Raw genomic sequence first — 21,885 nt, forward strand, 5'->3', positions numbered from 1 at the left:
CAACTACAGGGAAAAAAAACTATTAAAAATACAAACGTATGGAGGCTAAACAATATGCTTCTGAATAACCACCAAATCACAGAAGAAATCAATAATGAAATCAAAATATGCATAGAAATGAATGAAAATGAAAACACGACAACCCAAAACCTATGGGATTCAGTAAAAGCAGTGGTAAGGGGAAGGTTCATAGCAATATAAGCTTACCTCAAGAAACAAGAGAAAAATCAAGTAAATAACCTAACTCTACACTTAAAGCAACTAGAAAAAGAAGAAATGAAGCACCCCAGGGTTAGTAGAGGGAAAAAAATCATAAAAATTAGAGCAGAAATAAATGAAAAGAAACAAAGGAGACCATAGCAACAATCAACAAAGCTAAAAGCTGGTTCTTTGAGAAGATAAATAAAATAGACAAGCCATTAGCCAGACTCATCAAGGAAAAAAGGGAGAAAAATCAAATCAACAAAATTAGAAATGAAAATGGAAAGATCACAACAGACAACACAGAAATACAAAGGATCATAAGAGACTACCATCAGCAACTATACGCCAATAAAATGGACAACTTGGAAGAAATGGACAAACTCTTAGAAAAGTATAACTAACTGAACCAGGAAGAAATAGAAGATCTTAACAGACCCATCACAAGCACGGAAATCTAAACTGTAATCAGAAATGTTCCAGCAAACAAAAACCCAGGACCAGATGCCTCCACAGCTGAATTCTACCAAAAATTTAGAGAAGAGCTAACATCTATCATATTCAAACTCTTCCAGAAAACTGTAGAGGAAGATAAACTTCCAAACTCATTCTATGAGGTCACCATCACCCTAATACCAAAACCAGACAAAGATGCCACAAAAAAAGAAAACTACAGGCCAATATCACTGATGAACATAGATGTAAAAATCCTTACCAAAATTCTAACAAACAGAATCCAACAACATATTAAAAAGATCATACATCACGATGAAGTGGGCTTTATCTCAGGGATGCAAGGATTCTTTAACAATCACAAATCAATGTGATACACCACATTAACCATTGAAAGATAAAAACCATATGATTATCTCAATAGATGCAGAAAAAGCCTTTGACAAAATTCAAAATCCATTTATCATAAAAACCCTCCAGAAAGCAGGCATAGAAGGAACATATCTCAAAATAATAAAAGCCACATATGACAAACCCATAGCAAACATTACCCTCAATGGTGAAAAATTGAAAGCATTTCCCGTAAAGTCAGGAACAAGATAAGGGTGCCCACTCTCATCACTACTACCCAACATAGTTTTGGAAGTTTTAGCCACAGCAATCAGAGAAGAAAAAGAAATAAAAGGAATCCAGATTGGAAAAGAAGTAAAACTCTCACTGTTTGCAGATGACATGATCCTCTGCATAGAAAACCCTAAATATTCCACCAGAAAATTACGAGAGCTAATCAATGAATATAGTAAAGTTTCAGGATATAAAATTAACACACAGAAATCCCTAGACACTAACAATGAGAGAACAGAAAGAGAAATTAAGGAAACAATTTCATTCACCTTTGCAATGAAAAGAATAAAATACTTAGGAATAAATCTCCCTAAAGGAACAAAAGACCTATACATAGAAAACTATAAAACACTGATGAAAGAAATCAAAGATGACACAAATAGAGGGAGAAATATACCATGTTCATGGCTCAGAAGAATCAATACAGTGAAAATGAGTATACTACCCAAAGCAATCTATAGATTCAATGCAATCCCTATCAAGCTACCAATGGTATTTTCCAGAAAAATAGAACAAATAGTTTCACAATTTGTATGGAAATACAAAAAAAAAAAAAACCTTGAATAGCCAAAGCAATCTTGAGAAAGAAGAATGGAACTGGAGGAATCAACCCGCCTGACTTCAGAATATACTACAAAGCTACAGTCATCAAGACAGTATGTATGGTACTTGTACAAAGACAGAAATATACATCAATGGAACAAAATAGAAAGCCTAGAGATAAATCCACACACCTATGGACACTTATCTTTGACAAAGGAGGCAAGAATATACAATAGAGAAAAGACAATCTCTTTAATAATTGGTGCTGGGAAAACTGGTCAACCACTTGTGAAAGAATGAATCTAGAACACTTTCTAACACCATACACAAAAATAAACTCAAAATGAATTAAAGATCTAAATGTAAGGCCAGAAACTATAAAACTCCTAGAGGAAAACATAGGCAAAACACTCTCTGACATAAATCACAGCAGGATTCTCTATGACACCCCTCCCAGAGTAATGGAAATAAAAGCAAAAATAAACAAATGGGACCTAGTGAAACTTAAAAGCTTTTGCACAACTAAGAAAACTATAAGCAAGGTAAAAAGACAGCCTTCAGAATGGGAGAAAATAATAGCAAATGAAACAACTGACAAAGAATTAATCTCAAAAATGTACAAGCAGCTACTGCAGCTCAATTCCAGAAAAATAAATGACCCAATCAAAAAATGGGCCAAAGAACTAAACAGACATTTCTCCAGAGAAGACATACAGATGACTAACAAACACATGAAAAGGTGCATAACATCACTCATTATCAGAGAAATGCAAATCAAAACCACAATGAGGTACCAGCTCACGCCAGTCTGAATGGCTGCTATCAAAAAGTCTATAAACAATAAACGCTGGAGAGGGTGTGGAGAAAAGGGAACCCTCTTACACTGTTGGTGGGAAAGCAAACTAGTACAAACACTATGGAGAACAGTGTGGAGATTCCTTAAAAAACTGGAAATAGAACTGCCATATGACCCAGCAATCCCACTTCTGGGCATACACACTGAGGAAACCAGAATTGAAGACACGTGTACCCCAATGTTCATCACAGCACTGTTTACAACAGCCAGGACATGGAAGCAACCTCGATGCCCATCAGCAGATGAACGGATAAGGAAGCTGTGGTGATACATGTACATAATGGAATATTACTCAGCTATTAAAAAGAATGCATTTGAATCAGTTCTAATGAGGTGGATGAAACTGGAGCCTATTATAGAGTGAAGCAAGTCAGAAAGAAAAACACCAATATAGTATACTAACGCATATATATGGAATTTAGAAAGATGGTAACAATGACCCTATATGCGAGACAGCAAAAGAGACACAGATGTAAAGAACAGACTTTTGGACTCTGTGGGAGAAGGTGAGGGTGGGATGATTTGAGAGAAGCATTGAAACATGTATATTATCATATGTGAAACAGATCCCCAGTCCAGGTTCGATGCATGAGACAGGGTGCTCAGGACTCATGCACTGGGATGACCCTGAGGGATGGGATGGGGAGGGAGGTGGGAGGGTGGTTCAGGATGGGGAACACATGTACACCCATGGCCGATTCATGTCAGTGTATGGCAAAAACCACTACAATATAGTAAAGTAATTAGCCTCCAATTAAATAAAAACAAACAAACAAAATAAACACCAAAAAACAAAACATGAAAAAAAAATCCAAATCCAAATATCTAAACTCCAATGGCTGGAATCTTCATCTGAAGCATAGAAGGTAGCTTCTACCTAATTATTGACTTTCTCTCATAACTAGTCCATTGAGTAAGAAATTCACATGAGTTTTTAAAATTCTAACAATCATTTCAGATTAAGAGAATAATTGCCAGGTAAATTGATAATTTAAAATGTGGCAACCTGAAGTGAATTTCCTAGGAAACTAATAAAACTTTACTTCAAATCTCCTCATTCAGCCCCCTCATGAGCCCTGGAAAAGAAGTCTTCCTACGGTTATATGCTTTTATAGAATCACAAAAATAAGGTATTATAATTGTATTGGTTAAGATCACCTCTTTTCACTTTTACTTCTCCTCTGTCACATTCCTTTATCAGATGACGTGGTGTTGGAATGACCATGGATAGCTTTGGGATCCAGCGAAGGGGAACCTGTTGTTCATCGCTAATTCTTTTCCCACTCTTATGCCAGGCTCCTCTGTCCTCCACTATCAAGGGGAGTGTGGTGGTAGGCAAAGCTATTTCTTGCCTATCCCCTTCATCCAGAATTGCCCAACATTTGGAACTAAATATGAAATCTCACCAGCAGAGGGGTGAGGATTCATAGGAGTAATTTGTCATTGTTGTTGTTGCTACTTAATATTATCTTAATTGGTAATAAAGAATCTTTAGAGTATGTTTATCCTAAAATTGTCAAATTTCACTAATTATTAAAGATAGATATCTCTCTTGCTGTCTTATTGGAGATGATAACCTAGATTCAGTATGTATTTCCACACCTTTGCTTCCTATCTCTATCATTAAAGCATTAAATCATCTAGCATTAAAACATCCTTAACTGCACTGGTGAGGGTTATTGTACAGATTAGAAAGAGCTGCTGGGAGCTCTACTTGCTGGAATATAAAATCCAGCCTCCCATACAAAGCCCAGAGAAAAGAGGACTGTGAGAGATGACTCCTTCAATACCTTCTTCAGTTAGATTAGTGTTGTTAAGTATGTCCCCACATGAATGTTTCTAGACCTACAATGGATTGTAAGTCATGAAGGTCTCTCTAGAATACCACCATGGGCAAAGAAGATGCTGCAAATACTTATGTCTCTAGGCACTACACCACTGAAAAGAAAATCAATGAGCCAGTGTTAGACAGGGTTCAGAAGCTAGCTGACCAAAGTGTAGGTTCAGGCTTTCTTGGACTTCCGCTGACTGTTTGTAAAGCCAGTTTCTATTCACATTTCTGCTGATAGTTGATTATAGGAACAGAGTTCATTTACCCAACTCAGTTTTTCTCAGCTGTCGCTAAAGTCATCAACTTCATCTACTATATAGCTTTATGATTGCACTTTTATATGAGCTAATGGAACTATTTACCTTTGTGTTGAAACCCTGATTACAAGCAATCAATATGCAATAAGCTTTAACCATATTTCAACAGGATTCTATTCTCCATCAACATTTCCCTCAGATTTTATTATGCCATGCATATCTATATGACAGACTTCCAACCAACTTCTTCTCTGTTTCCATACCTACTTCCTCTGTCCACATATATTCCAGTTATCTTTGCTTTAAAAAAAAGCCCAATCACAAACATTTTCTGTACGAGTCCTTGTTAGGAGTTAACCAACCCTGTGACCTTTATAATGGTAAACATAAGGCATGTCTAAGGAAAGGTAGGATCCAGAGTACAAAATGGCATCAGACCCAAGAGCAATGGAACTACAAATAAACCAAGCAATAGAAAGAAAAACAAAAGACTATTGCAGAGATAAGTACAGCCCAGAACTCAATAAGGAAAGCTGTACTGAAAAGAGGTTCAGAGGTACCCACAGAATGAGTTAGAGGAAGCGACTGAGAGCGATGCAAGGCACTTTCAAAACAAAGGCCTAGGTCTAGCAGAACAGATGGAGAAGGCAGCAACCCGCTCCGGTACTCTTGCCTGGAAAAATCCTGTGGATGGAGGAGCCTGGTAGGCTGCACTCCACCGGGTCTGGAAGAGTCGGACACGACTGAGTGACTTCACTTTCACTTTTCACTTTCATGCATTGGAGAGGGAAATGGCAACCCACTCCAGTGTTCTTGCCTGGAGAATCCCAGGGACGGGGGAGCCTGGTGTGCTGCCGTCTATGGAGTTGCACAGAGCTGGACACGAAGAGACTTAGTGACTTAGCGGCAGCAGCAGAAGCAGAACAGAGATCACCGGGGAACTTTTTAGAAATGCAAATGCTCAGCCCCCCAACCAAGCATAGTGAAGCAGAAATGCTACTGTGGGGTCCAACAATTTGCTTTAACCTGCTGGCCAGGAGATCCTGCTGTGTGCTGAAGGTTGACGCCCCCAGGCTACAGGTTTTGTTGTTGCTCAGTCACTAAGTCTGTCAGACTTTACAGTCTCATGGACTGCATCATGCCAGCCTCCTCTGTCCTTCACTATCTCCCGACCTTTGTTCAAATTAATGTTCACTGAGTTGGTGATGCTGTCTAACCATCTCATCCTCTGCCATACTTTTCCCCTCCTGCCCTCAATCTTTTCCAGCATTAGAGGCTTTTCCAATAAGTCTGCCACAGTATTGGAGCTTCAGTTTCAGCATCAGTCCTTCCAATGAATCCAGGGTTGATTTCCTTTAGGATTGACTGGTTTGATCTCATTGCAGTCCAAGGGACTCTCAAGAGTCCTCCCCAGAATCTCAATTTGAAGGCATCAGTTCTTCGCTGCTCACTCTTCTGAGCAACAGCACACATCTGTACAAAAGCTACTGGAAAAAAACCATAGCTTTGGTTATACAGACCAGCTAGAGGTGCTGGTTGTCAAACTAAAGACTAGAAAACAAGCCATCCATGCAAAGGGAGATGATCTGAATATTGTTTCAGTCAAGACAAAGAGGTGAAATTCAGTAGTTTGTGTCTATGGTGAACAGTGACTGTGGCTGAATTTGGATCTCTGCAATAGGGGACTGAACAGCCTCCTTCATAAAGGGGTTGAAGTGCCTCTATCACAAATTGGGGCATAGTCTAATACATTTACATCATATTGCCTAGAAAGCCACAAAAATACTAAGTCCCACTTAGGGATTTTCAGATTTGTCATCTGTTTTCCACCAATATTAGAAGGTTAAACTTTGGAGTATGATTTATTATATTTTACTTCTAGTCACTGAAAAAGTTGGTTTAAAACTCAACATCAGAAAATTAAGATTATGGCATCCGGGCTCATCACTTCATGGCAAGTAGATGGAGAATCAATGGAAACAGCAACAGACTTTATTTTGGGGGGCTCTAAAATCACTGCGGATGGTGACTGCAGCCATGAAAAGACTTAAAAGACGCTTGCTCCTTGGAAGAAAAGCTATGATCAACCTAGACAGCATATTAAAAAGCAGAGACATTACTTTGCCATCATAGGTCTGTCTAGTCAAAGCTATGGTTTTTCCAGTGGTCATGTATGGATATGAGAAGTGGACTATAAAGAAAGTTGAGTGCTGAAGAATTGATGCATTTGAACTGTGGCATTGGAGAAGACTCTTGAGAGTCCCTTTGACTGCAAGGAGATCCAATTAGATGATCCTTAAGGAAATCAGTCCTGAATATCCATTGGAAGGACTGATGCTGAAGCTGAAACGCCAATACTTTGGCCACCTGATGGGAAGAGCTGACTTACTGGAAAACACCCTAATGGGTAGAAAAGATTGAAGTCAGGAGGAGAAGGGGACAACAAAGGATGAGACGGCTGAAGGGCATCACTGACTCAATGGACATGAGTTTGAGTAAGCTCCTGGAGTTGGTGGACAGGGAAGCCTAGGGTGCTGCAGTCCATAGGGTTGCAGAGTCAGACATGACTGAGCAACTGAACTGATCTCTAGTCATTGATGCATAAGTCGATAAATGAAATAATAAAGTATCTTGGAAAATTTTATTTCAATTGTTAATCTACAATGATTTGTCTTTGTACTGTTGTATGGGCAATTTTTAAAAAAATATTTCAGGAAAATGTGATATGCATATATCCCAATCCATAGACCACTTAAGAGGATAATTATTCACATTTTGCAAAGGTTTATTTCCTTCACAAAAGAATTCCCTCGAGTTCTCTCAAATGGCCAGCATGAAGACAGTTCAAATGTTACTGCAGCAGCTTTGGACAGTGAAGTCTGCTTCCAAACTCAGGAGATAGGCTGCTTTCCAACCATGTTCATGAAGGCCTGACCTCAGGACTCAGTACTTCCTAGTCTTTATGACAGTCATGGAACAGGTGTTCCAATTTGGCGCATCTGGGTATAATATGTTAGAGAAATACACAACAAAGGATGAAACTAGTCATTGCTCTGTATCTACAATGATGTGAATTTATCCAAAACATTTAAGCTCTTCATCTTTTTGAGTCATCCGCTGTAAAGCAATGGCATTGTACATTTAGGTGACTGCTCAGTATTGTTTCCAAGCTAACAGTCAATAATTCAGGAGTATGAAGTGGAAAATACATGTAAATAGCCTCTATAATTATAAAAACACAATATAGATATTATATTTATAATTTGATATAAAATATTTTAGAAATCCAATTTGCACATAAAATTTCAAGAAGATATTCATTAAAATGCACACTTACATGATGATCAAGACAGGGAAATTCTAAATGTACTGTATCCTGGATTGGATGCATACCAAAAAAAGGACATTAGTGAAAAACTGGTGAAATCCAAATAAAGTATGTAGCTAGTTAATAGTATTTGTACCAATATTAATTTCTCAGTCTTAACAAATGGACCACAGTTATGTAAGATGTTGTCATTAGAAGAAACTGAGTGAAGTATATTCAGAAATTGTTTTACCTTTGCAAATTTTCTGTAAATCTAAAAATATCCCAAATAAAAGATTTTAAAACAAAATTATTGTTCTATGCCCTGAGGATGTAACTATTCAAACATACATACATACATAATACATATAAACACATGTGCAACACAGGCACAACAGAAGCAAAGGAAATTATAGAAATGAAGCCACCATACTTTTCAGCACTACACTAAAGAAAGAAAGGAGGAGCGTTCTAGTGTTAGAAAAGTTTTCCTGAAATCTGAGAAGAAAGAAACATGAGCCTGAACTAGGAAAAGTAAACATCTGCTTTGCCATTCATCAGGCATTAAGACAGATAAAGCCAGCTGTAAAGTTAACAGAAAATACTATTTCTCCCAAGAACATGCTGTAAAGCATCACCAAAAGAATCCACTTCCAGTAACTGCTACTTTTTTTACACACAAAGAACTCTTTTCTCTAAAATCATAGATTGTAAAAAAAAAAAAAAAAAATTGCTGTTTGAAATTTTTCATTAAAATGGAAATATCCCATTGTTGGCTAGATGACCTAAGTTATGTGAAACAGCCTCTACTTCCAGAACTTCAGAAAAGGAGTTTGTGGACATATTCCCCGTCTACTTTTACTCTGTAGCTTTCAAAGAAAATATTGGTTGAGAGGTTCTTAGACGTATATTTTGGTACTTAATTTGGCAAGTCACTTACATTGATTGTAAATTTGTCCCTCACTCACAAACTATAGGCAACCTGGATGATATACGTCATTCATCGTTCAAGAAAATCACATGATTCTACCAAATTTGGGATAGTGCTTGACATGTAATAGACGTCCAAAATTAGAAGTTACACGTATAACGTCTTAAAATGGAATTCCTGACTGGAAGTCCGGACCTACTTATTACTAGCCTTTCGGATTTTTCTATTTTTAATAAAATGAAGCGTTTCTTCTTGCCATAAAACTCTTAAGGATTTTGCTATGCAATCCTATTACTTCGCTGGCCACTGGAATCCTGTATTTGCCTTGCGAAGAATTTTGGTTCAGCTTAAGTCCGCCAGAACCAAGTCGCTACAGTGCCACTTCAGGCTTCCCTGATGGGTCAGACGGCAAAGACTCTGACAGACACAGACACAGACACACACACTCCCCGTTTCCCACCCCCCCAACACACACACATACATGCACACACACGCACGCACACACACGCACGCACACACACCCGCCGCCCCCAAACCGGCGCGCTTCAACTACCTGCGGCAAAGCCCTCCCCCGGACCACACCCAAACCGGAAGCCAGGACGCCCCTGGGGTTGACGGGAAGGCGCCGCCTGGCTGCTCGCTTCTAAGGCCTGCCCCCTCGTGTGACGTCATTGCCCGCCCCTTGACCTCGCGGTCCCGCCCTCTTCCCTGCCTCCCAGTAGCCAGCTGCGGCTACGTCTCTGGAGGCGATGGAGGGATCCCAGCCGGTGGCTGCGCGTCCGGGGGAAGAGGCATGTTGCTCCTCCTGGAGGACCAGCGGGTGAGAGAACAAGTGTGGGCGCGAAGTGGGGCGTGGCGGGCAGGACCTGGTGTCCGACTTTCTGCGTCTCCCACTCGGGCGGGCAGGGAGCGCGCGAGAGGCCGCGGGGCAGGGCAGAGCCGGCCTTGGGCGGCGAGAGGAGCGCGCGGGGTAGGTGTGGCGGCGTGGACTTCGGCCTCAGCGACTCCGGGCTTTGTTGAGGCGGAAATCCTCCACTTGTCGCTCCTTTCATCGCTTTCTCAGTTCTGGTTGGGGTCTGCCATCCTTCTTCCTTCCAGTCACCGGACGTAGGAGGGAGGGAGGGGCTCTCGGTGCAAGCTTCCCTGCCCCGGTGCCGGACACCTTACCTCCTTTCGATAAAGTGAAAGCTGAGTTCCATGGTTCACGATGCTCCGCTGAGATTCTGCTTTGAAAACTGTTACCAGAGGGAACTCGGTAATAATGAATCATTGGTAGTCAGAACACCTTGAGGCCTGTTGATTGCCCTTTAAAACAAGAGAGAGAAAAAAGAAAGAAAGAAAAAGAAACGCAGGGGAAAAAACCACGAGTTACCCATTCTTATTTCGCAGTTGGTGTTGAGGTTCACGTCTTTTCCATTGCAGAAATAGAGGGGAAACGTTCGTGTAGTTCCTGTTTGTCATTTCATAATTAATAAAGCGGATAGTTAAACGTTCTGCCCACCACCAGAATACAATGTGCCGAAGATAGAAGTGGTGGATATTTGATTTTGAGCTAATATGAATGTTCACAAGTCTATAGCTTTTTCACCAGCCTTAGACTGAAAGGATGCTTTGATACCATGGTATTGCCTGCTATTGCCACCACTGCCAGACTTAGGTGGGGGATATTATGTAATACAAATAAAACCTCCTCTTATTTAAAGCATTTTCGTTTGCCATTTAAGACCTTATCAGAAGAATGATATTTGAAAGATTCCAGTAAGGCAGAACTTCTGAAAAGTGGGTGTCAGTCATAATCATTACATGACAGAACTAGTTAGAATGTAGCTCTTCTCATTTTTACTTAAGAGCTTTACCATCTTAGACTGTTGCTCTCCATGCAAGGAAGACAGATATAGAAAGTGTACTAATAGTAAGAAAGTTGTAACAAGACTTTTTCTTGAGTTTTGTATTTTGTTAGAGTGCCAGGGTATATTGTGTATGTGTTTTTATTAGTTAGCTGGAAGGTGATATCACTTGATTATCTACTCAATGATAAGAGAAATAACATTTTTGATCATATGTTTTCAAATTCTTTGCCTATATATCAATATACCAGGCCTAGAAAATTGGATTCTGAAACTGAATTTTGTGTTATCACGTTGTTTTTAGAATCCTGTAACTGATATATAGAGCCTCCCAAAACCTAGAATCAATTACACTTTTGCCAAGATGGTATTGATTTTAGCTCAGGCTCAAATTGTCCTGGTGGTTCCCTCTGCCCATGAACCATCTATGTTTTCCAATTATCATTTTTCTTTCTATGCCACACTGTGAAAAAAATTGAAATGAGCTGCAGTAATTGATATATCACTCTGTATCTTGTCACACCAGTATGTTTCAGTTCAGGTCAGTTGCTCAATTGTGTTTGACTCTTTGCGACCGTATGGACTGCAGCATGCCAGGCTTTCCTGTCCATCACCAACTCCTGGAGCTTGCTCAAACTCATGTCCATCCAGTCGGTGATGCCATCCAACCATCTCATCCTCTTGTCCCTTTCTCCTCCTGCCTTCAATCTTTCCCAGCGTCAGGGTCTTTCCTAATGAGTTGGCTCTTCACATCAGGTGGCCAAAGTATTGGAACTTTAGCTTCAGCATCAGTCCTTCCAGTGAATATTCAGGGTTGATTTCCTTTTGGATTGACTGGTTTGATCTCTTTGCAGTCCAAGAGACTCCCAAGAGACTTTTCCAACATCAGTTTTTTTAATTTTTAAAATTCCTTTAACAGATATTTTTTTTTTAGTGCTTTCTTCATGCCTACTGTGAGAGGTGTGTGTGTGTGTGTGTGTGTGTGTGTGTGTTCAATCTCCAACTGAACCCATGGACTATAGCCTGCCAGTCCGTGGGATTGTCCAGGCAAGAATACTGGAGCAGGTTGCCATTTCCTACTCCCAAGAAATCTTCCAGACCCAGGGATGGAACCTGTGTCTCCTTCATTGGCAGGTGAATTCTTTACTACTGAGCCGCCTTGGAAACTGTGAGAGGTAGTAGACAGTATAGTGTGGTTGTAAGGAACTAGACCGATTAGTTTCAGGGCTTTCCATTTACCTGCTCCGTGACCTTGGGCAGGTTATTTGAATTATGTCAGTCTCAGGTTTTTTCCTTTGTTCAGTGGGTATAGTAATAGTGTCTATCTCATTAAGTTGTTGAAAGGGTTAACTGAGTTAGTAAACACTTAAAACATTGTGACACAGTGTTTGTTCTTGTTATTAAATGCCAGGTACTATTTTAGGGATTTGAAAAATAGTAGTAAATTCCTAATGGAGCATACATTCTATAGGGGAAGGCAGATGATAAATAGTTAAGGATGTGTGATTTGAAAAAAATAACAGCAGGGAGCCACCTGAGCAGAAGGAGACCATTTAGTGGATTGTGTTACCAAACTTGGGTCCACTCACTGAATGTGCAGCAAAGCCAATATACTGACACCAAGTTGTAGTGAAGAAAAGTACAGTTTATTGCAGGATTTAGGAAAGAAAACTGGCAGCTCATGCTCCAAAGACAAAAACTCCCCCACTGGCGTTCAGGGAAGGGTTTTTAAAGACAGTCTGAGGGAGAGGGTCATGGGGTATGTGATCCATGCTCAGTTCTCTGATTGCTTGATGGTGAGATAACAGGGTAATGTTTTGGAACCTCGGTCATCAATCTTCTGGTTCCAACTGATCTGAGGTCTACCTGCTGCTGGTCAGTTAACTTCTTCGGCTTGGTGGGGATGTTAGCATCTGCAAGACAACTAAAGTCCTTGACTTTGTTTTATGGCTAAATTGTTATTAGTTTGCCTTGCTTGACTGCTCGAGTGGGTAGCTGTTCCCTTTTCCAGAGTATCTTCCCAACCAGGGATGGAACCCAGGTCTCCCTCATTGCAGGCAGACTCTTTACCGTCTGAGCCACAGGAGAAACCCAAGAATACTGGAGTGGGTAGCCTATCCCTTCCCCAGGGGGTGTTCCTGACCCAGGAATCAAACTGGGGTCTCCTGCATTGCAGGTAGATTCTTTATCAGCTGAGCTACCAGGGAAGCCCTAGACATCATCATTATATGGTAAATTCTGGCTATGTATATTATAGAAGGTTTATGGGCCACTCAGTATTGCTAAAATATAAATCCATCAGAATGTATATTATAGCAATGATATTTATAGCAATTACAGCAATGATAAAGTAACACCTGAGAATAAAACAACCGTGGGCTCTAATTTACACACAGAGCAAGCAGTGAGTGAATTTAATTTTGACCAATTTTTAAAATCTAAATAAAGTGGTAAATAATAAAACCTATGTCTGGTTTGTAAAATCTGTTTTAGTAACTGGTGAATCTGATACCATGTATAGTTGAATTTTACATGATAAAATATGAATATTGAATACCTATACTTGACCTTATGTTTTCTTTTTTCAGTGCAAATACAAATTTCTCCATCATGCCAACAGAATCTGTGGAGATTGATGATGCATTATACAGGTAAGAACCTTATGGAAGCAAATGTTTTTCCCATTCGTTGTTCTCCAGTAATGGAGTATAGTCTATTCAAAGACACCATTAGGTCTTTGCAGAATTTTGTAAAATGTATTTTAAGAGTTCTGCTCAAGTAAAAATTAGGGTTTCTTTCTTTCTTTTACTGTAGGCTGAAAGCTTGTATAATATTTAAATCTTGGTTGCTGTAGGTTTAGTTGATGTGACTAAGAATGATTTTGCTATCCACTACCAAATATACCTCTTGTTTCTGGACAGGAATACATATTTAATTTCCTGACACTGCAGGAGTTAGTCTCAGGAGAGATAATTCATTTCACTTTAGATAGTGATACAGTAGCATCTAGAGAATGTGTTTACTTCAGTGTAAGCTCATTAACAGCATTGCATGTTTGCACTGCATAGACAGTGGAGAAGTGATTGAAGAACTGTGGTTTGAATGGAATTTAGTGGGACTTTTTTTACCGTATTTTTTCATGAAATCAGAAAACCTTTTTCAAAATTAAAGAGAACTTAAAAACACATAGGGCTTCCCTGGTGGCTCAGACAGTAAAGCATCTTGCCTGCAATGTGGGAGACCTGGGTTCGATACCTGAGCTGGGAAAATCCCCTGGAGAGGGAAATGGCAACCCACTCCAGTACTCTTGCCTGGAAAATTCCATGTATGGAGGAGCCTGGTAGGCTACAGTCCATGGGTTCACAAAGAGTTGGACACGACACAACTGAGCAACTTCACTTCACATAAATTGCTTCACATAAATTTAAAAACACATAAATTGCTGTCATTAGTAAATTTCTTAAATACTTTGAGATGTTTGCATGGAAGATAGTATAACCTCCATTTAAAAGTTTTTAGATTTTTCTCTATATGTAATCATGAAAAAATAGATTTTATTTAGGTAGAATTTGGAACAATAGGCTTTTTATGTATTTGGATTTCTTTTTATATTTTCTTATGTGGGATGCAGAGTCAATTTTGAGCAGCTTGGGAGGAGCTGATATGTTGATTTCAAGTCCTATTTAGTCCTATACCCTTGGAAGAAGAGATAAAGACTAATTTGATTTTACTTATGTGAAAACTGTTTTACCATATGATCTCCTGGCTATAATTATATTGGGTTGGCCAAAAGGTTTGTGTTTTTTTTTTTTTTTTTTGGTAAGGTGGCTCTAGTAGTGCTTAGTTGTCTTTAAGTTCATTCAGAACAGTTTTATTAGGTGGTATTATGACAGCTGTCGTGACAGTGTGTGTTTTGAAAAAACTTGTCAGAATTGTTAAATTTTTGTATAGCCATTTCAATATTGAACCTGGAAGAAAGCATTTTTGGTGTATTATGTTTTATTAGTTCAAGAAAGGTAAAAATGCAACTGAAATGCAAAAAAAAAAAAAGATTTGGTACAGTGTATGCAGAAGGTGCTGTGACTGATTGAACATGTCAGAAGTGATTTGGGAAGCTTCATGCTGGAGATTTCTTGTTGGATGATGTTCCACAGTCTGGTAGACCGGATGAAGTTGCTGGCAATCAAATCAAGACATTAATTGAGAACAATCAACATTATATCACACAGGAGATAGGTGACATACCCAAAATATCCAAATCAAGTGTTAAAAATCATTTGTACCAGCTTAGTTATGTTAATTGCATTGATGTTTGGGTTCCACATGAGTTAAGTGGGAAGAAAAACCTTCTTGATTACATTTCTGCATGCAAATCTGTAATGAAAACTTTCTGTTTTTAAAACAAATTGTGATGAGTGATGAAAAGTAGATACTGTACAGTAATGTGGGATGAAAGAGATTATGAGCCAAGTGAAATGAACTACCACCAACCACACCAAAGGCCATTCTTCATCCAGAGAAGGTGATGGTGTGTATGTGATAGTGTTGGAAAGTGAAAGTGCTAGTCATTCAGTTGTGTCTGATTCTGTGACCCCCATGGACTGTAGCCCACCAGGCTCCTCTGTCCATGGGATTTCCCCGGCAAGAATACTGGAGTGGGTAGCCATGCCCTTCTCCGGGTGATCTTCCCTACACAGGGATCGAACCTGGGTCTCCTGCATTGTGGGCAGATTCTTCACTGTCTGAGCCACCAGGGAAGCCCTGGGGTTGGAAGGGAGTCCTCTATTATAAGGTCCTTCTGGAAAATGAAACAGCTCCAACAAGTGCTGTTTGGTCAGTTCCCTGGAGACTGTAAAAGACAACCGAAACAGTTCTTTGCTCAAAAAGATAAAAAGTTTTGGGAACATAGAATTATGAAGTTGCCTGAAAAATGGCAGAAGGTAGTGGAACAAAACGGTGAATACATTGTTCAATAAAGTTCCTTCAGTCTTTTAAGTGAAAATGAAAAGTATATCTTTTATTTTTACTTAAAAATAGAAGGGGGAAAAAAAAAAATAGAAGGGGGAGGTGGGAGGGGGGTTCAGGATGGGGAACATGTGTAAATCCATGGCTGATTCATGTCAATGTATGGCAAAAACTACTATAATATTGTAAAGTAATTAGCCTCCAACTAATAAAAATAATTGGGGGAAAAAAAATAAAAATTAATTGAAAGCAAAAATATAAGAATAAATTAAAAAAAAATAAAAGCCCATTTGCAATCACAGGAAAAAAAAATAGAAGGAACCTTTTGCCCAACCCAATATATATATTTAAGTAGAAAATATTTTTAGGGCAGTTTCAATACCTACTTTAACAAAGTGTCTTGCTAAATATATTTCACTTTTTTCTTATTACTCAATCTTAAATCACCTCATAGTTTCTCATCCACTAAACCTGCAATTATTCTCAGAATCTAAAGGTTTTTGGCGGGCTGGAGGAGCACTTCTGACAGCATTCTGAGCCACATCTCTATTTAGTTTTGTATCTTTATTACCAGCACATTGTCAGATAAGTTAGACAGACTTGAGCCAGTTCTATAGATTTGCCCATTTCTTTTTCTCTGAAGATATGCCTGAGCCTGCTAATCCAGTGATTTATCTAAAGATAATGAATCCCAATTTAGTACTCAAACCTCGGTTTTCTAACTTTGCTTTTACCAAAGGATGCTCCATTGGAGGTATGTATGTTATTCACTCAGTAATTTCCTCCTCTGTGACACCATGGACTATAGCCTGCCAGGCTCCTCTGTCTATGTTCTCCAGGCAAGAACACTGGGTTAGGTTGCCATTCCTTTCTTCAGGGTGTCTTCCTGACCCAGGGCCAGGTCTTCCACATTGCAGGCAGATTCTTTACCATCTGAGACACCAGAGAACACCATTGGAAGAAATTAAAACTAATTCAGATAATGATAAAATTATTACTTTGCTGTACTTTGCCATCTCTCTCTCTCTTTTTTTAATGTTTCTTGCATACAGGTTCCTATGAAGAGATCACTATACGAAGAAGGGGTGAATATCAGAGCAGCATCAGGGCATTCTTAGGTTCTGGATTAGTACAATCATAGTAGTATCAATACTGTGCATATTCTAGTGGAATACCAGAGGAAGTTCCTCTGGCTTTCGAGATAACGGTCTTCTTGGATTTACTTGTATTCCTCAGATTTCTCAGACTTCTATTAGTCTGCTCTTGCTTTTATGTAAACCCAAGTTCCAACTTTAGGATTTTTCTCTCAGTTCATTCTTTGGTTCATGTCCATTTCCACAATTTTAGCTATTTCTCTAAGCTAGTGATGCTTGAGTCTCTTTCTTCAGCTTTCTTTTTCCAAGTTCAGTACCTTCTTTTTAAAATGCATACAAGATTCTTTAGATGTAAACCAGGCAGAAGTTCAACAGATAGCTCCTTTTTTTTTTTTTTTTTTTTTTTTAAAAAAAAAAGGACATATATTTGATTTACAGTGTTGTGTTAGAATATCTGCTTTTTGAGAAACACTGTGTAGAGAGATGTGAACAAGGTCTTTGACTTTAGAAGAGAATGTTCACATCCAATCCTGACATTTATATGAACCAAAACTAGTTATTTAATCTTTCTACTTCTCATACTTCTCATGTGTAAATGAGAAGAATGATACCTCTTAAAAATAATATCTTAGTCTTAAAGATTTCATGAAAAAACTATTAATATAAAATAATTTTCAGTGTGAAATATCTCTTAACACTACTGTAACGCTTTTCCTTCTCTCTTCCCATTCCCAAGCTTAGTTAAACGATGTGTCAGACCTATTCAGTAACCTAAGCTAGAAACACTGGTGTCATCCTAGATCTTTCCTTATTTATCATCTTTCAAATTCAATTCTTTAAATCCTTTCAGTTCCTTTTAAGCAACTCTTAATTCCAATTTTTTTCATTTTCTCTCCCTGCTTTGGAATTTCTCAATTGAACTATTATAATTTTCTCATATGCAGTCTCTTTAGAACTATTCTTGTTTCTAATCCATCTTTCATAAGTTGTTCAAAGTTGTATTTTTGGCACTTATCTCACAGTCCGTGGCTTCACAGCTTAAAATCCTTAAATGATTCCCTGTAATCTACACTGATGAAGCTAAATAGTGTACATTTAAGCCCTTTTTGGATATAGTGAAGCAGTGGCAAGAGTTTGAACTTTGGTGTTAGATCTGAATTTGAATCATTCTCCATTGTTTGTAAGTGTATGAAATTAGGTTACTTAACCTTTTAAGTGTCATCATTTCTTTCATTTATTCATTTTTTTATCCACTCATTTATTCAACATATTTAATGAGAAAATGTGCACAAATTGAAAATTAATCATGCAGAATGGTACCTGTGAGTTCAGTAACTTCTAATTTGCCATTAGTTATGATCCTGTCTTTCTTTTTAGCTTCCATGTCACTTCTCACCCCTTTACCCTCTGACATCCTATTGTTTACCTTTGTCAAAATTTATATTAATATTGTCAACATCTAGGATTTGATTTTGCACCACTTATAAGCTAAAAGCTAGCCTATTATTGTTTAGTGGATGCTAACAGAAAATGTGAAACATCTGGGTCAGAGACAAAGTGTTTCACTACTAATGATACAGCAAAGAGCATGGGCATCATCATGATATTGGTTCTCCTTGCTCCCAAGCCCCATCTCATATCTCAGAGTTAAATACAACCCTGAGAAAAGGCCAAGTAAAGAGCAGTCAAGACATTGCCTTCTAGGCATATCTAGAGAGACATCTTAGAGTTGAAAGACCCATGAAAGAGTATCTCCCATCATAAATACATATTTTCCCACAGTTTCATTGATATATAAATTAATGTAAAGTAGATCATGCATATATAAAGTGTACAAATTGGTATGTTTTGACATGTGTATATACTCATGATATCATCACCACAGTTTAGATAACTCAGTCACAACTAAACATTTTCTCTGTGCCCCTTGGTAATTCCTTCCTCTCCTCTCTCTCCAGCTGCCATTTTCCCCAGGCACACTCTTCTGCTTTTTGTACTGTAGAATAGTTTTCTTTTTCTAGAATTGTTTATAAATGGCATCAGACAGTATGTACACCTTTGGGAAGTTTGGTTTCTTTCACTTGGTGTAATGAGTTTGAGATTCATATATGATGTTGTATCAGTAATTTGTTCCTTTTTATTGCTGAGTTCTTTTCTATTTTATGGCTATACTACAGTTTAGTGGCTTCGCTGTAATTTTTGCAGTTGTACAAATATAGGCTTACAAAATTGTACAATATTTGTAATTGTACAAATATAGGCTTCACTAGTGGCACAGCTGGTAAAAAATCCGCCTGCAATGCGGGAGACCTGGGTTCGATCCCTGGGTTGGGAAGATCCCCTGGAGAAGGAAAAGGCTACCCACTCCAGTATTCTGGCCTAGAGAATTCCACGGACTGTATAGTCGATGGGGTCGCAAAGAGTCAGACTTGGCTTAGCAACTTTCACTTTCACAATTTATTTAATCACTTAATAATTGTAATGGGCCTTTGGGTTGTTTCCAGGTTTTGGCTATTACAAATGAGCCTGTCAGAATTTATATACAATTTTGGGAATATTGATGTTTTAACTATTGAACTTTAAGAACCTTTAATATGGTATATCTGTCGATATTGCTGTACTTTTCTGTAGTAATGTTATATAGTTGTGTCAGACACAACTCAGACTGAACAACAGCAGTCAGTCAGATTAGCAAGATTGTAAGATAAGAAGTAAATATGCAAAAATCAGTTGTGCTCCAATTTAAGAGTAATGAATACCTGGAAACTGAAACTTAAAAATTACCATTTACAATAATGTAAAAAATACAAAAATTGACAAAAGTTATGCAAGATCTTTGCACTGGTAACCATATAACATTACTAAAGAGAATACAGCAATATTGCCAGATAAACCATATTAAAGTGGTGTCCGACTCATTTGAACCCATGGGCTGTAGCACAGCAGGCTCCCTTGTCCTTCACTATCTCCCAGAGTTTGCCCAAATTCATATCCATTGAGTCAGTGATGATATCTGTCTCATCCTCTGCCACCCCTTTCTCCTTTTGCCTTCAATCTTTCCCAGCATCAGGGTCTTTTCCAAGGAGTCAGTTCTTCACATCAGGTGGCCAAGTATTGCAACTTCAGCAACAGCCCTTCCAATGACTATTCAGGTCCTTTAAGATTGGCTACTTTAATCTCCGTGCAGTCCAAGGGACTCTCAGGAGTCTTCTCCAGCACCACAATTCTAAAACATCAATTCTTTGGTGCTCAGCCGTCTTTATGGTCCAGCTCTCACATCCATGCATGACTCTTGGAAAAACCATGACTCTGTGGATCTTTCACTTATTAGTTCTAGTACAATTTTTTGTAAATTCCATAGACTTTTCTAGATAGTCATGTTGTTTGAAAATAAAGACATTTTCTTTCCTCCTTTTCAATCTGAGTGCCTTTTGTTTTTTTGTCTTACTTTATTACTGTGGCCAGAACCTCCAATACAGTGTAGAGTTGAAGAGATAAAGACAGGCAACCTCTCTTTCTTCCTGACAATCTTTGGTGGAAAACATTCATCTCTCCATAGTGGAGTATGACGTTAGCTGTAGGTTTTTCATAGTTACCCTTTATTAGGTTGAGGAAGTGCCCTTCTGTCACTAGTTTGCTTAGAGTTTTGTTGTTTTTTTAAATCAGAAATGGGATATTGTAATTGTCAAACACTTTTTCTGTATTCATGGAAGTGATTATATGGCTTTTCCACTGTAGTCTTTTAATGTTATGAGTTACAGTGCTGTCTTTTAGAGTATTATACCACCCTTGCATTCTGTTTCCGGGATTAAACTCACATGATGTATTTTTACAGAAATTTCTGTTAAGAATTTTTGCATCTATGTTACATGAGGGATATTGGTTTGAGTATTTTTTTAACTGAATGATTTTGCCTGGTTTTGGTATCAGACTGATGCTGACCTCACAGAATAAGTGGAGAGTTGTTTTTTCTTCAGATTTCTAGAAAGTTTGTGTAGAGTCAATATTATTTATTCTCAGATTTTTGGTAGAATTCACAAGGAAGCTGTATTTGGAGTTTTCTTTGTGGGAAAGTTTTAAACTATTAATACATATTAAATAGCTAATAGATACTGGGATATTCAGATGATATGTTTCTTCTTGAGTGAGCTTTAATAGTTTGTGTCTTTCAAAGAGTGTGTTCATTTGTCTCATTGGTTAAATTTAGTGGCATGAAGTTGTTTGTAATATTCCCTGAATATCCTTTTTTACTGTCTACAGAATCTGAACAGTATTCCCTGCTCATCAGGATAATTATCAGATAATGGTAAGAGAAGATAATTCTGTCTTCTCTTTTAATCCTGATCATTCTGACTAGAGATTTGTCAATTTTATTTTCTTCTCAAAGAGCCAGCAGTTAAATTGATTTTTTAAATATTTTTTATTTTGTATTTCAGTAGTTTCTCTGCTTTAAAGGGTTTTTTTCCTGCTTATTTTTAATTTAATTTGATCTTTTTCTTATTTCTTAAAGTGGGAGTTGAGATCATTGATTTTTGAGACCTTAAGTGTCTTATTTAGTTTCCAGATATTAAGGAATTTTTTTTCAGAGATCTTTCTGTTGTCGATCTCTAATCATTCCAGTGTTATCAGGAAACATACTTTGTGTGACTTAAATTTCTTAAAGTTTTTTTTAGTGGAGAATTTGGTCTATCTTGGTCAATGTTCTGTGTACATTTGGAAAGAATGTGTATTCTGTTATTTACTGGATTGTCCTATCAATGTCAATTAGATCAAATTGATTAATAGTGTTGTTCAGCTGTTCTGAAACATTACTGATTTTCTGTGTATTCTTTATACCAATTGTTAGGAGATGGATGATATCCATGATTTCCTGTTTGTGTATTTCATACTTCAGTTCTGCCAGTTTTTGCGTCACATAGTTTGCAGCTGTGTTAGTGCATAAACATTTAGAATTGTTACGTCCTCTTGATGTATTG

The 21,885-nt window shown here is 38.1% G+C and overlaps 1 protein-coding gene across 1 annotated transcript in view; it reads left to right on the forward strand.

Moving 5' to 3' along the window:
* The first annotated feature begins 9,689 nt into the window (after positions 1–9,689).
* Positions 9,690–21,885, forward strand: part of UBA6 (ubiquitin like modifier activating enzyme 6) — an 82,091-nt gene continuing 69,895 nt past the window's right edge. Inside the window, exons 1-2 of the mRNA XM_061145861.1 lie at positions 9,690–9,823; positions 13,439–13,501. Of these exons, the coding sequence (XP_061001844.1) occupies positions 9,753–9,823; positions 13,439–13,501 (134 nt within the window). The 5' untranslated portion in view covers positions 9,690–9,752. The remainder of the gene's footprint in view (positions 9,824–13,438; positions 13,502–21,885) is intronic.

Source organism: Dama dama, chromosome 6 (genome assembly GCF_033118175.1).
Source record: "Dama dama isolate Ldn47 chromosome 6, ASM3311817v1, whole genome shotgun sequence".
Taxonomy (NCBI): Eukaryota; Metazoa; Chordata; class Mammalia; order Artiodactyla; family Cervidae; genus Dama; species Dama dama.